Source organism: Phyllopteryx taeniolatus, chromosome 19 (genome assembly GCF_024500385.1).
Source record: "Phyllopteryx taeniolatus isolate TA_2022b chromosome 19, UOR_Ptae_1.2, whole genome shotgun sequence".
NCBI lineage: Eukaryota > Metazoa > Chordata > Actinopteri > Syngnathiformes > Syngnathidae > Phyllopteryx > Phyllopteryx taeniolatus.
In genome coordinates, this window is record NC_084520.1 from 14,622,352 (window position 1) to 14,636,864 (window position 14,513).

At 43.1% G+C, this 14,513-nt stretch overlaps 1 protein-coding gene across 3 annotated transcripts in view; it reads left to right on the forward strand.

Moving 5' to 3' along the window:
* The first annotated feature begins 1,152 nt into the window (after positions 1 to 1,152).
* Positions 1,153 to 14,513, forward strand: part of svild (supervillin d) — a 40,149-nt gene continuing 26,788 nt past the window's right edge. For 2 of the 3 annotated variants that reach the window (XR_009785686.1, XM_061756314.1), the window contains exons 1-2: positions 1,165 to 1,560; positions 11,985 to 12,477. Coding sequence is in view for 2 of the 3 variants with exons in the window: in XM_061756314.1 (XP_061612298.1) it covers positions 12,104 to 12,477 (374 nt within the window). In the remaining variant the exon portion in view is untranslated. Of the gene's footprint in view, positions 1,561 to 11,984; positions 12,478 to 14,513 lie in introns of all 3 variants that reach the window. The other variant, XM_061756313.1, reaches the window with a different exon arrangement.

Below are 14,513 nucleotides of genomic sequence, written 5' to 3' on the forward strand. Positions count from 1 at the left end.
GTGCCCAAAGCAAATAAATCTCATTTCAGGAATGGTGGGGGGGGGAGGGGGGGGGGGGGGTATGTAGCCAAGAAATGATGTCACACATATTGCAATCAAGTAAAACGTTGTTTATGGAGATACAAGATGTACAGTTCAAAATTGTTCCCTATTTGGAAATTACAAATGTTTTGTTTTACCAGGGGTGGGGCCTTTTCTGTTTTTATCAATCCAAGATAAGACTTGGTAAGCATTTGTGATTCAAATGTTTTGGGGCTGTTTTATTCATTTATTTATTTTATTTTTACGTTTTATTTTTTGCATGGCGGGCCGGATTAAAAGCTCTCGTGGGCCCAATGTGGCCCGAAGGCTGCAGGTTCCCTAACCTTGCTTTATGCAGTGTGCATCATGCACTTCCTCAAATAAAACAGCTGTGGTCGCTGTGACCTCATATTTTATTCCACGCCCCCCCCCTCCCCCCCACACACACAGGCAGACTGATGCTGAGCCGCATTAGCCACATGACCTGCTTTGCATGTCTGTATTGTTTTGTTTGTTCAGAGCAGCAGACGCAGACAAATGTCAAGTATGTCACGCCATTAGGCTAAAAAAAAAAAAAAGAATAAATAATGTAAATATTTCTTTGCAAAAGATAGAATATGAACTCACTATTCAGTGGTAAACTGAGAGGTTTATTGTTGTTGTTGCAAATTGTAGATGAAGCTCATATTTTGGTGAGCTTCAGTAATGTGTATTACAGCGTTTCAGTAGTGTATGAGGATATTTCATTAGTGTTTGAGTGTTTCATGAATGCATATGAGTGGGAGAAAATTCTGTACTGTGTATGAGAATATATATATATGAGTATATGAGTGAAAGAAATTTCAATCGTTTGTATGACAACGTTTCAGCACTGTGTAAGTATGTGTGTGTGTGTCGAAGGTAATTCTGAATTATGTCCCTTCATATCAAATTCTGTTGATATTCAGCATTTCAATAAATACAATTATGCTTTGCATGTTTGCGTTTGCTGTGCGCATTTGATCGTTTTCCCCGAATTCGCAGAGCCATTATGTTTGCTTCCCGAAATCGTCTGTAATTTAGAGCTTTACCGGACGTCCCTGAATGCAACGCGGGGCCCCCAGCAGTGTGAGCCAATCAGGAGCGAGAAGGCGATTTAAGTCGGACGACGACTGCAAAACCGCCGACAGTCACTCGGACACTTCTCGCCGTTTGTCGCTTCTTTCTGCCTTTGACGTCACCACACCGGACAAACAAGGTCGTAACTCCTCTCCGGTGGCTGACACATCACCGGAGGCGAAACGTTTGTTGTTATTTTTTTTCCCCAAGTCATAACAAAATCGTTTTTTTCTGAATTGTCTCGTTTCCAGAAGTCAGTCGTGTGGTGTTCAAAGTGACTTTTAAACACCGGCTCTCTGGTCAACGTTGGCAGTTTTGTTTTTTTTTAAAACTAATTTGCCATTAAAGTTCAATTTTGAACTCTGCACCATCTCCCAAATGATGTGTCAGCCGATATGTTGTGTCTGACAGCTCTCGCACTTACGACGACCTTCATTGCAGGTATGTTACTTTATCACTTGTAATGTCTTCAAATAGTGATCATGTAACCACATACTGTATGTTGTTGGATGTGTGCGTTGCCTTATGGCGTACGATTTTGTGTCGAAACGCTGCGTTACACTGACTCAACCAGTTGCATGAGTTTCCTTCCTTAATCAACATTCTCCACGCGTTACGGTAGTTCGCACAACAACGTGCCTCTTACCGTAATGTCCCTGTTTAAAACGCCATACCGAATTTGTGCTTTGATCGAGTGAAGTCTGCTTTTTTTTTTTTTTTTTTTTTTGTTGTTGTTGTTGTTGCAAGAAGAGCTTATTGAGAAAGATGTTGCTGAGTGGAGTTTGTATCTCTTTCTGCAGCCCCTGGGTAATCCTTCCACAAACACTGTGAGAATGCAGTCCTGTGAGGGAGGGGGGAAAACACCTGTACAAACAAATACTAGTATGTGTGAGAAACAGACTGCAGAAGTAATTTGGCAGCACAACAGTTATAAATCCAAACCATCTTTATCTAAAAAAAAAAAAAATGCTAGGACTGTATGCATACATATTACCCTTGATAGGAGGACACTTTCTGCTTAATTATAGTTTGTTTACTGACAAACTAAACCTTATACAAAGAGAATTACCTGTCAAGTATTTCAAACAAACGCATACAGTGCTTTATCTTAATGCAAACACACAATGTCAAAAGCCATAGATGGGCTAAAGAAACAAAGATGGATGTCACGTCGTTATAACCCTTTGAGCAACGGATATTAGAACACAAACGGTGCAGCAACGCATGTAGGAAGAGCATGCGATAATACTCACAGGCAGAACAGGAATAACGTGTTCTGTAACTCCACATAGGCGAGATTCAAACCTTGATCCTTTTGACTGTGAGTCGGCGATGGAGGTATCATGCTTTCGTGTCTTTTGCGTTCATTATGCACTATTTGTTGGTTATTATTGTTTAGTTGAGCCTTTTCTTGTACCAAGCGGCACAGTACGTACGCATGTTGTGGTCTTGGTTCTGTGTGATCGTTAGCAGGTAGTCGACGCACAATGCTCAGTCGCGTGCAGAGCAGCGCGGAAAGAAAGCATACAAGCTGGGAGTGGCTCGGTCTCTCATTCACTGACACGCTACTGGTGTACTTATTTATTTTTTTATTTTTTTATTCAGCCCATATTAAGACCCCGAACAAAGAAACCTTGTTGTCGAGCAGAAGTGAGTGTTGTCGTTGCAGTTAAGTGTCATCATCCATGTGAATCTATCGCATCAGGCTGGGGCGAGTGCTGCGTTGACCCTGCGGGGATCCCGCTTGCTCAATAACTGAAGAAACACGCTATGGATGAGGCTTCTGTTGCAACCCGTCTTGTTTTTATGTCCAACTTCCTACTACTAAAGGTGAAGGCCTTCGGTAGATTAATAGTTTAGTTTTCGGAGAACGTGAAGCTCCCCGCAGATGTGAAAATTGCGGGCATGTTAAGTTTAAAGGACATGCTGTATACACTACTCCTGTACTCGCATAAAGTTATGGATATACAACTTTCGGGTGAAATTTCAGGATAGATCTAAAAAGCACTACAATTCATTTGACATCTAAACTTTTGAATGAAAATGTAATGTTTCAGTACTTTTTGCACAACTGGCTGTTCTCTACCAAGGAGCTGATTCAATTAAAATGACTCATTAACATGATCAGTGTCTTCGCATAGATGAATGAATTGCATACAATTAAAGGGATTTTAAGCAAATCGTGTTAGTTCAGAAGTGTGTATTAAACTGGTCGCCCTTCGCATTAATCAGTACCCAAGAAGTAGCTCTCAGTTCCAAAAAGGTTGCTGCCCCCCTGTTATAGTGCATTGGAGGTTAATCCTGATATTTCACCCAAAAAGCCAAATATCCCTAATGTTTAGTGAGTCGTGTATGTGGGTAATTAATATTTAACTGGAAAAAGGTCATTCATATCACCCACAGGGTAATTTATTGGTCTCCAGGGTAACTGTTTGTACACGGTCCAGGTCCAAAATGATACATGCATGTTAATAGGCTGTAAAACTGAAGTGTCAACCTCTTAATGCCGCGTCTTCCTTAACTGTCAGTGTTATTTAACGGTTTCTCAACATTCTGCAAACGTCTAGTTCGGAATTGTCGCCTGTCGGGCAAGTTGGATGTCGGACTGCACGGCCAAGAAGCATAAATATTTAGACAATGAAGAGGGAATGTGACAACATTAGCAATATGGAGACTTTGCAAAGAAGAGTGCCAGCTAGTGACCTCTACTAAGGCATGTTTATAAACTTTAGCTAGCTGTTAAAAGTGGGCCGCTTCCATTTTCAACACAGGATAAAACTGTACTCGATCACTGCCTCACAGCCAAGGCCATCTTAATTTGGTGTTTTTAAACAAAGCCTTACATGATGCTCATATCATTAGCGCATATAATCATTCCCATATGTATCGCCTTAAAAACAAGAGTCGACGTAACATAAAGCCTTTAATATTTGAGTGTTTTCAATCTTTAGTTGAAAGCCGGCAAATTTATAGGCAATGTCGTCCACGCATGGCTGCCATAGTTTTATTGCGTTCACGTGCATCGCAGATTTTGCCATAAAACGCATGCTGATAATGAAGCGGAAAGATTTATGTTTGGCCAGCGCTGTTTAAATGTGTAGTGTGTATTTAAAGGCCTCCTTGAATAGTTTAGTTTCGTCTAGCATTAAGTGGTTAATACCACTACACTTAATACTCCCATCGCTAAGCCCCTGCAAGATGGAGGACCCCTTAACCGCTCCATCCCCTACTCGGTAGCATTCCGTCCAGCCAGATGGTATCTGCTCTGCTCGCTGGACACCAGACAGCTGAGGGAAACCCCACAAGCAGGATTTTTCTAGATGAGACCACCACTCCCAGCCCCCACCAAGTAAGCAGTCCATTAGAAATCGCTTGTGTCAGTGCTTAGTTTGCAATGCCATACATTTTGAGTCCACCCAATTCAATTTCAATCATATTTGAAGACATTGGCACAACACTACAAGCGAAATTTTTGAAATAGTCAACTATTTGTCAACCCACGGCAGCCAAGGGGGTTGAAGAACTATCAAAATAAATCATAAAGGTATACACCGAGGAGGAACGGATTACACAAAGCCTCTTAAGCTTTAGTTTTCCCCGCCAAGTAAGTCAGCGCTGCTCAGTTCATACTGACCAATGTGTTTTTACAGTCTCCATCATTGCTAGAGCGAATTTATTTGAAGTGTTGCTGGAGCAAAGCAATGTTTGGTAGCAACGAGTTGGAAGCTGATATGTTTGTAGCTGTGGCCACTCCATCTGTCCAGTAAAAGCCATGACTGTCATGAAAAGTCTAGTGAAGCATAGTGTGTGTGTGTGTGTGTGTGTGTGTGTGTGTGTGTGCTCACATATGATCCCCTGGTGATATAAAGCCCCATCAACTCTGCCCTTCCCACTCACAAACACACATACACACCAGTCCCCATGCTTTTTGCCTTGTTTTAGAGACACGGTGTGTATTTCCGCAGGCTTTTCGTGGCTCTTCACTTGTGTGTCAGTGTGTCGTTCGTGTGTGTTTGTGTGCGTGCGCGCGCTTGCTTTCCCATACGGCACATTTTAATGGCTCCTTTGAATGCAGTAGACAGAAGGCCGGAAACCGGGAACAAAGAAGCTAGTCTGTGTTTAAAAAAAAAAAAAAAAAAAAATGGAGCAAAACATACACGCACACACTCTCCTCTGTGCAAACCCTCCCAGCTCGATTGACTTTGAATTACTGCATTTTGTCCAATAGATGCTGTGCATCAATTGTCGGCCACTTGATAAAGTAAACACCACACCTCAAACAAACACTGCTTGCCCGCCTCTCAGATAGGAAAATAACAGGTGCCCCCCCCCCCATGTTGTTGTGATATATTACATAATTAATTATCATGCAGATTATATTGTAACATATATTAATGTAACGTGAAAAAAATAGGAAAGAGAAGGGTGTTGTTAACACCCCTTCCAAAGTAATGATTAAAAACAAACACAAAGTACATAAAATGAGGCTTCAAAAATGTGAAAAATCAAGTTCTTGTGTCTGCTCTCAAACGCTGCGGGCATGTCTGCTCAGTGCGCTGAAACAACACCCCGCTCAACTGTCAATCTAATACAACTATTGACCTGGAAAAAGAGGATTTTTGAGTCATGAAAATATATCCACTTAAAGCCTCATAGTCAACGAGGCGCTCTAAGGCGGCCACGCCAGTGTGAAGCCCCTGTGCACACGCTGGCTGTCATGTCGGACACTTTGGGGGGGGGGGGGGGGAAAAATCCCTCTTGCTCGCTAGTCCGCCTTCTCTGCGTAATGTGCGTGCACTCACGGTGGACAACGAGGCACTCTAAAGCGCCCAGGCCAGCAGACTATCCGAAGTGAAGTTGCATTTTTGCGGTGTAGGCATATAATGGCCTTTATTTAACACATTTTTACGCCTAGTGCTCTGCAGTTGACCACTCCGTGAAACCTACCCGAAGGAGAGGACGTAGCACCCTTTCTTTTGCATTGGCAACAATGGCGGCCCCGCACAAAAAAAAAAACAGGTCAGCAGCGTTTTTTACAGTGTCGGATACTAAAACAAAGCTGAGCACAGGCATGAGTAACTGGGGCCTCGTTGTGTCAACTGGCTTACGGGTGACTGGCTTCAGTCCGCGGGAGTTCTGGTCAAGTGGATTTGAGGGAGTTTATGTCTGGGTGCGAGTACGGAGCGATGGATTAGTCTTTTAGGCCTCATTTTACCCCCTTCCTCCTCCTCTTCCTGTCTTCTCAGGCAGCAGATTCGCTCAGCCCCTCCGACACCACGCTAGGCCCCCCATGGCACCCTGGAGACATATGCCCCACAAAGCCATCCCATCCACCCCCACAAAGGCCCGTTCTTTTCAGTCTACTTTCTATCTCCTTTCCCTTCGCGAACCTCTCCATTCTACACTACAGTATACACACCCTTTCATCCTCCTTCCCTTTTTTTTTTTTTTTTTTTATATCCTTCACCCTGAGTGCTTTCTTCCTTCCTTCCTCTGTCACTGTAACCTGGTCTCCCTCTTTTTCCTCTCACTCAAAGCCCGGGAAGAGGTGAGTCATGTGTTTGTGGGGAATTTTAACAAACACCCGTTTCAAGCATTCTATTTGCGTGGTCACATTTCAACAGGATGAAGTGTTCCACCCTGCAATCGTGATTAAAAGCTAGCAGGTCGGATACTTAAACGTGCTCAGTGATTGCTTTTTAATGCGAAACACATTGGACCCTCAGCGTGAGGCTGATTGTTGTTTGAGGGTGGCTTAAAAACTGTGACACCGCCGACTCCTCCCCTGTTGCCTTGTGATCCATTCGATTGGTTGAAATGGTTGGCTGGATGCCAGTGTTTCATTAATTAACTATGTCGAAGATGGAGTTATATGATCAGGGGCTTGTAACTGCTCTCATTGGTTGGTCACACGATCCCGGTGCTGTCAATCAAAGCCCTCCTTAATGTAACTGTACAAATCTAGGGTGATTTGTCAGTGTATGGAAGGCGTTTTTGCATTGAGTGTTCATCAAATTGGTGTGACATTGCCCAAGTACTTGTTCTTCTTTTAGTAATTGATTGCATGTTTACATTTTGCTTCAGATAAAATAATAATGTCAGAGTCAAACATCGTTGCTCTTATTTTGCTTATTTTCTCTGCACCGCCTTTGGTTTTTCTCAGCAAAGGGAAGTTTCCATTCTCCATGTGTTCCCTCCAGGAAGAATGTGTCAGGACCTGACTACATTCAACGGCATCCTTTCTTTTTGCACCGACAGTCCCGAAGTCTCTGCGTAGTTTGCAGAAGCGTCCTGTGGATGCCCTGAGGTTTTTGTTGGGAAATATGGACTCAAAAGAAATATTGTTGATCGTATACGTCCTTTCCAATGTGAATATTCAAAAGGTAATGTATGTGGTACATTTTAGCTTTTATTGTTACAAATTCGATGTACAACAACTAGCATTGCTCATTAGACGAAAAACACCTGGTATATACTGTATATATTTTTCCATAGCCAAGATCCCCTTTTCTCGTACAAAAGCACAGTTTATGAGTTGGGCGTAACCAGCATTCCTTCTGTCCTGTGTGGACATGTGTATTGTGGAGGGGCGGGGAAAAAAAATATGTGGACAAATGTGTTTCAGGTCAACTTTAACATCTTAGACAGATGTCTGTGCTATTGTAATTGCAACTACAACACCCTTAAGCACCCAGGGGGGACCAACTCTATGCTTTGCCAAGTACCCCCAATAATGTCAATCGGGTTCCTTGTCGACAAAATGAGAGAAGCAGCTCCATTGCGTGCCAAAACCTGATTGGATCATATAATTTTTAACACTGGTCGGTGGTCTTTTCTTTGACCGACGTTGACACTTGACCTGACGTGAACCAAGCCGCACCACAGTTCACTTGCAAGTGGAACTCCTCAAGTAGTGGCGTCCGCCTGTTTGATGCACACAGACAGAACAAAACCTTACAGCGGCACACACCAGAATAATTCCGCTTATCATCTCATCTTTTCTGTCATCAATTCTTGTAAACCTGTTGTATCTTGTTGCGTTGCCGCCTAGTCATTTATGATCCATGCTCAACCTCCCGTTTCTTGGCCTGAAAGTAGAATCGTTTAACATAAACTACTTACTCGTGACGGAGCACTTGAACTTCCAAGTGGACGTTTGTCTGTTGAACCCATGCAAACATTTCAAACTGCCCTTATCAATCCCCCTTTTGTAAGAGGCCTCTGGCCATCTCCCAACTTTCATGAGTATGACGTTTCCTGATGAAATTTAGCAGTTGCATTAAAAAGAGTACACGGCGCAGTCAGGAAACAACACGCTTGACTTTTGTTGAAACGGATCTTCCTCCCCTAGCCAGTAACAAGTCCCAATGGGCAACAAAAGGTTAAAAGTGCGCCCCTGTGCCTGGAAACTGAGGATTCCATTTGTTTGTATGCCCTAGAGGAGCAGAAATAAAGCAGCCCTTCTGAATTTGCTGGGGAAACTGGTATAGCTACATACCTCCCAAGGTGGATGAGGTAGTGAAACAAAAGTAGAGCAACTGACGCAGTTGTCAACATTGGTCCTGTTTTTGAATTTCGCCAAATATATGACTCACGTTTTAATGTCTGTTCCTTGAAATAACAGTGCCACCTTCCAAACAAAGTAGCCCCAATGTTCTGGTTGTCCATGCTCAAGCCTTCGTGTGCCGTTTCGCACTCCTTTTTTAGGAAGTAATCTAGGTGACTTATGTAAGCTTGTGCCTACTCCTGAAATCAACATTCAGCCTCGGGATCCTTTTGCCTTCTTAAGGCAATTCACAGGGATTGGAGTGACATGTAAGGAAGGTGTTCCAAAAAAGTCTGCTTTATTTTAGATTTGTTTTGTCGTTTTGCAATGAGATTACCTCGCCTTAAAAAAAAAAACAAATAATAAATCCATATTTGGTGGGGAAACAGTGACTTAAAAAAATGTCAGTTTAGTTTTGCATGAAAATATTGGTGGTCAGCGATTTTAGCAATAACCCCCTGTAAACGCCTTTCAAGAACCAGATAACATGTTACTGTATGTGTTGCATACACAAGCATGGAGATCCTGCAAAATGTCTGTACCAGTCCTGTAATAGAAGACCCTGTATTTATCTGCATTTGCTTTTAACACAGAATCCAGCAAAGTGGGTTTTGCCACAACTGTGTGCGCTTTCAACGCAAAGACACTGTATCCCACGATGAGATAATTTCCTGTCAGCGCCAGTGTCTGCTATGACAGAGAGAGAGAGCTAGTGACAGTGACGGTTGTTTTCAACACTATACAGTACGAGAAGTGTTAAAGTTGGCACCCCTGTCCTGGCATTCCTAAATTCACATGTGCCGTCCCGGTTCAGTTACGGCACTGATACTACCTCCAAAGGAAAACTATTTCCAGGTACATTTCATCCCACCTTTTTCTGGTTCTCTGCTCTGTATAAACGACGAGGGGTAAAACGATCGAATAACTTGACTAATTCAATTACCAAAAAAAAAAAAAAAAAAAAAGTTTGAGGCAAAATCTCTGCCTCAAAGCCTCTTAAGGATAATTTTTCCGTCTGGACTAATGTTACCGCAGTACGGACGCACACACTACGCCGCGTAGAAATAAAGTGGTGCGATGGCAGTGAGCAAGAAGGAAACCGTTTTTAAAAGACAATGTCCGAAGCTTGGGATTGTTTCACACATAAAAAAAGACAAAGTAAAATGTGTATACTGCAAAGTAGAATTGGCTTACACAATAGCGCATCAATGATTGCTGACACAAGGCAATGTAGACATTATTGGCTAATTTAATATAGCCTACTACCGCTAATTAGAATGTAATGTTATGTCCCCACAAGTAGTTAAGTAGAGACACGGCGGCCAGTGCACTTTCAATTACTTAAACTCGTAATAAGTATATTTGCAAACCAGCTTCTATGGCCCACTCAACTTGCATACTGTTGATAGCTAGCCGCTAACCTGAGCCAAATACACTCTCATTCACTGACGCACACGTAACCACCAGACTGGGCCCCGCCTCTTAAAGTCATACACACTCAAAGTCACAGGTACTACAATGTCGAATTTGAAGAAGGAGAGCCCAAGTGGACAAAATACAGTAATACCTAAACCTCATGTGCACTTTTTATGTTGATATTGTTGTTTAATAATGCAAAATCAACATTTATCCAGTAGAATACTTTGTTCTAAAACTATTCGAGTGTGCAGCCCTAAATGACACGGAAAAGGTGGAAAATGTCATCTTTTACACACACGGTGTCAATGGGTCCCCTCTCAAACAGACGACGACTTTTTCTTTGTCGTTTGTCTGTGTGGAGGTGACCAAAACAGGATGGGGTGGGGTTGAAGTCAAGGTGGTGTCAGAGGTCTAACAGGGGTTGGACGGTGGTTGTGGGAATTGTGGGAAGCCAGGACCGGGGTGTTTAACACACAAGACTACTAACCTATCCGACAAGTAAAAATCCTATTGGATGCTAGTTCTATAAATTGCTTCAACATCCAATTACATATCTGCTTGCCGCTGTTTTAATGGCAACTCTACTGTGGTACTGTTTCTCTGATATGCCAATTTTGCTGAAAGTCCGTGTGAGAGGGCCTCCAGTTGATCCTTGCTGTGTTTTGTCAAGTCGGTGAGGATTACAAGGGGTCAGAGTGAACACTGCAATATTTCATGGCCTTATTACTCTTAGGAGGGAGAGAAACCTGAGTCTGGCTTGGTTTCACTGCCCAGCAGGTGGTCATGAGTCAGAGCGGGGGCCTCTGAGATTTCTTCAAGCTCGGCTTGTGTCACAACAGAAAATGTTCTTGGAGTAAGCTAATTGATTCCACTTCATGAGCACGCTCACCTCTCCTTAGCCCCCTGTGTGCTGACCCCTCATTCACTTGCCCCCTTTCTTCCACTCTCATTTGCTAGCACTGTCCAGGTACAGCGCCCCCATTGATATGCTTTCCCTCAAAATCCGCTCCCCCCCCCCCCCCCCCCCCCACCATAAACACACCTCATCTACTACGTCTTACCTCACGATGCCCCAAAGCGTCTTGAGCTTAACTTGTGCTAGAAGGAGAAGCATCAGTGGAAAAGCCCCCCCCCCCCCCCTCAATATGGAACAAACAGAAAATGCACACACAAGGTTTTCAGTGCCGTTGTCTGATGTGCGGTTTTCTGTTCTTCGAATATTCAGTGGAACAAAAATGAGCTCATCACAGCGTTCTAACTCATTTAACCGCTTTTTTTTTGTGAGGTTGTCAAAAAGTTATTGAATATTCCGCAAAATGCCAAAATGAGATGATTATTTTCACAGCTTTGCATCACCGTTAGTTGGTTGACATGCCACGGACACCCTCGACAGGTTGGCCAGGTGGTTAAGATATGCAGACACACACAGACGCAGCCACGCTCATTCCCCCATTTTGGGGGAAATGTAGAGTTTCTCATACATACGTGTTTGTAGTAAATACGGCGTCACCATGAGGTTTGGATCACGTTAAAGGGGCGATTAAAGACCCCAGTTCGGTGCGGGGTAAAATGGGGATAAAGCCTTTTAATGATTTCTTTTTTCGCCCTTTCCAATTGGCCGCAACAGTTGATGGAATCGATGTCTTATGAGAGTCTCCCAGCAGCGCTCGCTGACGTCATTCTCGCAGGGGAGTGTTAGCTGAGTCAAAGGGTTGGGCCTGGAGCGCCGCAGCTGAGCAAACTGCGGCCACTTCCCTCTGAACGCTGCAGATGCGCTGTGTGTCATTTTAAATCGACTTTGACTTCAGTCTTTGAGAGACAGATTTTACAAACCCACTCATGCAATTATGTTACATTAATGTTGTCTTCCTTTCCATTTTTTTCTTTTTCTTTTTTGCAGTGCTGTCATTTTGATGGAGTGAGACGTGGCTTGGCTTTATTTGGTTTACGCAACTGAGTGATTCAGCATTCTGCTTTGTTGCATCCGCTGGCCGATCGTCATCGTCGTCAAAGTGCAAAATGGATGCCATCGACACCTTACAGAGCTCCGCCCCGGAGACCAAGGCCGACCGGATCGCCCGCTACAAAGCCGAGCGGAGGCGGGAGCTGGCGGAGCGCTATGGCGCCCCTGACGAATTCACCTCCAAGTATGTCCGTGGTCGGGACAGGAAAATTGTGGATTCGTTTGAAACGATGACCGAGGAGAAGGAACAATGCGAGGATAATGGGTCAGAGCAAACGTACACCAGGAGAGGCCTGAAGAGTAAAGTTGATATCGACACTGATATCAAAGCAGATTATGGACTAGAGAAAAGCACTCTCGTTAAACGCGACACTCGTTTGACTTCTGAAACAGAAGTCAAGCCGGCCTTCAACGTGTCATCCAATATTAGGTGAGTTTGTTACAATTAGAGAGATTTTATACATTTTTGTAATTTTATTTATTTATTTATTTTTATTTATTCTCCCCCCCCAAAAAAAAACAACACCCATGTTAGATTCATTGAAGACTGTCATTTTGCCCATAGGTGTTAAATGTGAGTGTGAATGCTTGGCATGGAAACAGGAGTTCAGAACTTGCAGACACGCAACACCATTAGCTTACTCATACCAGCTGTTTTAAAAGCAGAGTTCCAAGACCCACCAAATCGTCTTCTGTGACAATATAAGCACCGATCCTACCAAATGAAAAACTAGAAACCTTTCTCGCGTTTTCCGTGTTTTAGTAATCAGCAGTAGAACATGGGTTGGTTTCACCAGAAACGCCAGTTTCTGACCAAAAAGCAGAGACAAAAAGCTTTTAGTGATAACATGTCGAGCAGAACAGTGACTTTGACACTAATATCATTTGCTTTTGTGACACCTCAAACTATCGATGCATGGCTTGAGTTGAACGTCAGTGTGTCATCTTTTCTCCCGATGTCAACACATACTTGCTACTACCTGCCGAGCGTCACCTGCCTAACCTTTATCCTCTACTCAAAAGCTGTGCTGATCGCAAGTAGTTTACAAACCTGAATTTCACAGACAAGCTGGGCGTGACCCGCTTCCACGTCGGACCCGCACTTGCCGCATGTATACATCGGTGGCAGTAAATGTTTGGATGCCAGGTGACGAATATTAACGTCCACTGCAGTGAGTCAGCAATAAACAAACAAGTCTGATTTTCCCCAATCAAGTAAATTCTGCATTTAAAAAAAAAAAAATAATAATAATGTTTTGGATTACAGTTCCCAGAAGTCCAATTCGGACAGGAGATTAAACAAATGTTCCCAATAATAACAGTCGTTTGCAATTAATGTGAAGTAAAGTTGGGGATAAAAAGCCAATATTACATCAATTGCGTCTGTTGATTGGCAATTGTAAACCTTCTATAAATGTGTTTTGAACACACATCTGCCATCTGCGGTGGTTATTTAAGATTTTTGCTCAATGGCTAATGTGTCTAACTGCCTCCAAATTGAGTGTGAAAAGCTACATTGCTTCCAGCAAAATGTGACTTAGTGAAACTGTTATGTTGAACTAAATGAAGAGGGAAGTATGAAGCATTGACGTAAACGCATCTGCTAGCGTTTCCTAAAGTGGCCATGTGATGGCAGCTTAATTTGTTTTGCTTCGGTGTGTTCTCCTGTATGGGCATGCAAGAAGCTTGTTTCATTTGACTTAAATGTTTGTGTTTTCAGCAGCCGTACGCTGGCGGGTGCAGTGAAACGTGTTCAGTCGTGGCCCTGTGGCTGTTTGAGCTGTAATCAAGCCAGGGATCCTGCGATGTGCACAGAGCCCGACGTGTCTGTTCTCGACCCACAAAAAATAAAAAATAAAATAAAAATCAGCCTGGAGAAAGAAGCGAGAAAGGCAGAAGTGTTGAGACATAGTTTGGGGCTTGCGGGGATAGTGGTATCAAAACTCTGCCAAGTCGTCATGCCTCATGGTTAATCAGGCAAGATATTAGGAGAACGTGTGATTCATGAGCCATGGACTGTTTTTTTAAAAATTATTATTAATATGACAAAGATGGGTTCTAACATGAAGCAAAAGGATGCGTTACAGTAAAGGTCTCAGTGTGATTTTCGCTTATATGCTACTTATTCCTTTACCTCTTCCATATGCAACAAAACAGGTTTGGAGCTCCACAAATTGTTATCAACTAATCTAGTCCCCATGTCGTGTGTAACAATGTCCCCTGGTTGACTCGTGTGTTCATTGTGATATGACAGTCATGCACATAATTACTGGACCTTGTATGGTGAGATGTTTGCAGGCCTGTGCTACAGAAATAGCACAAAGGAAACGAGAGCTCAGTTGCCCCAGTGATAATTAAAAGTGTCAGTTAACAGGTTTATCTAACCCAAACAGGAATCCTTCTATGTACAGCAACACCGGAAGAGTTACAGTCATTGGTGGACTGATTCTTGTCTCTAAAATTGGG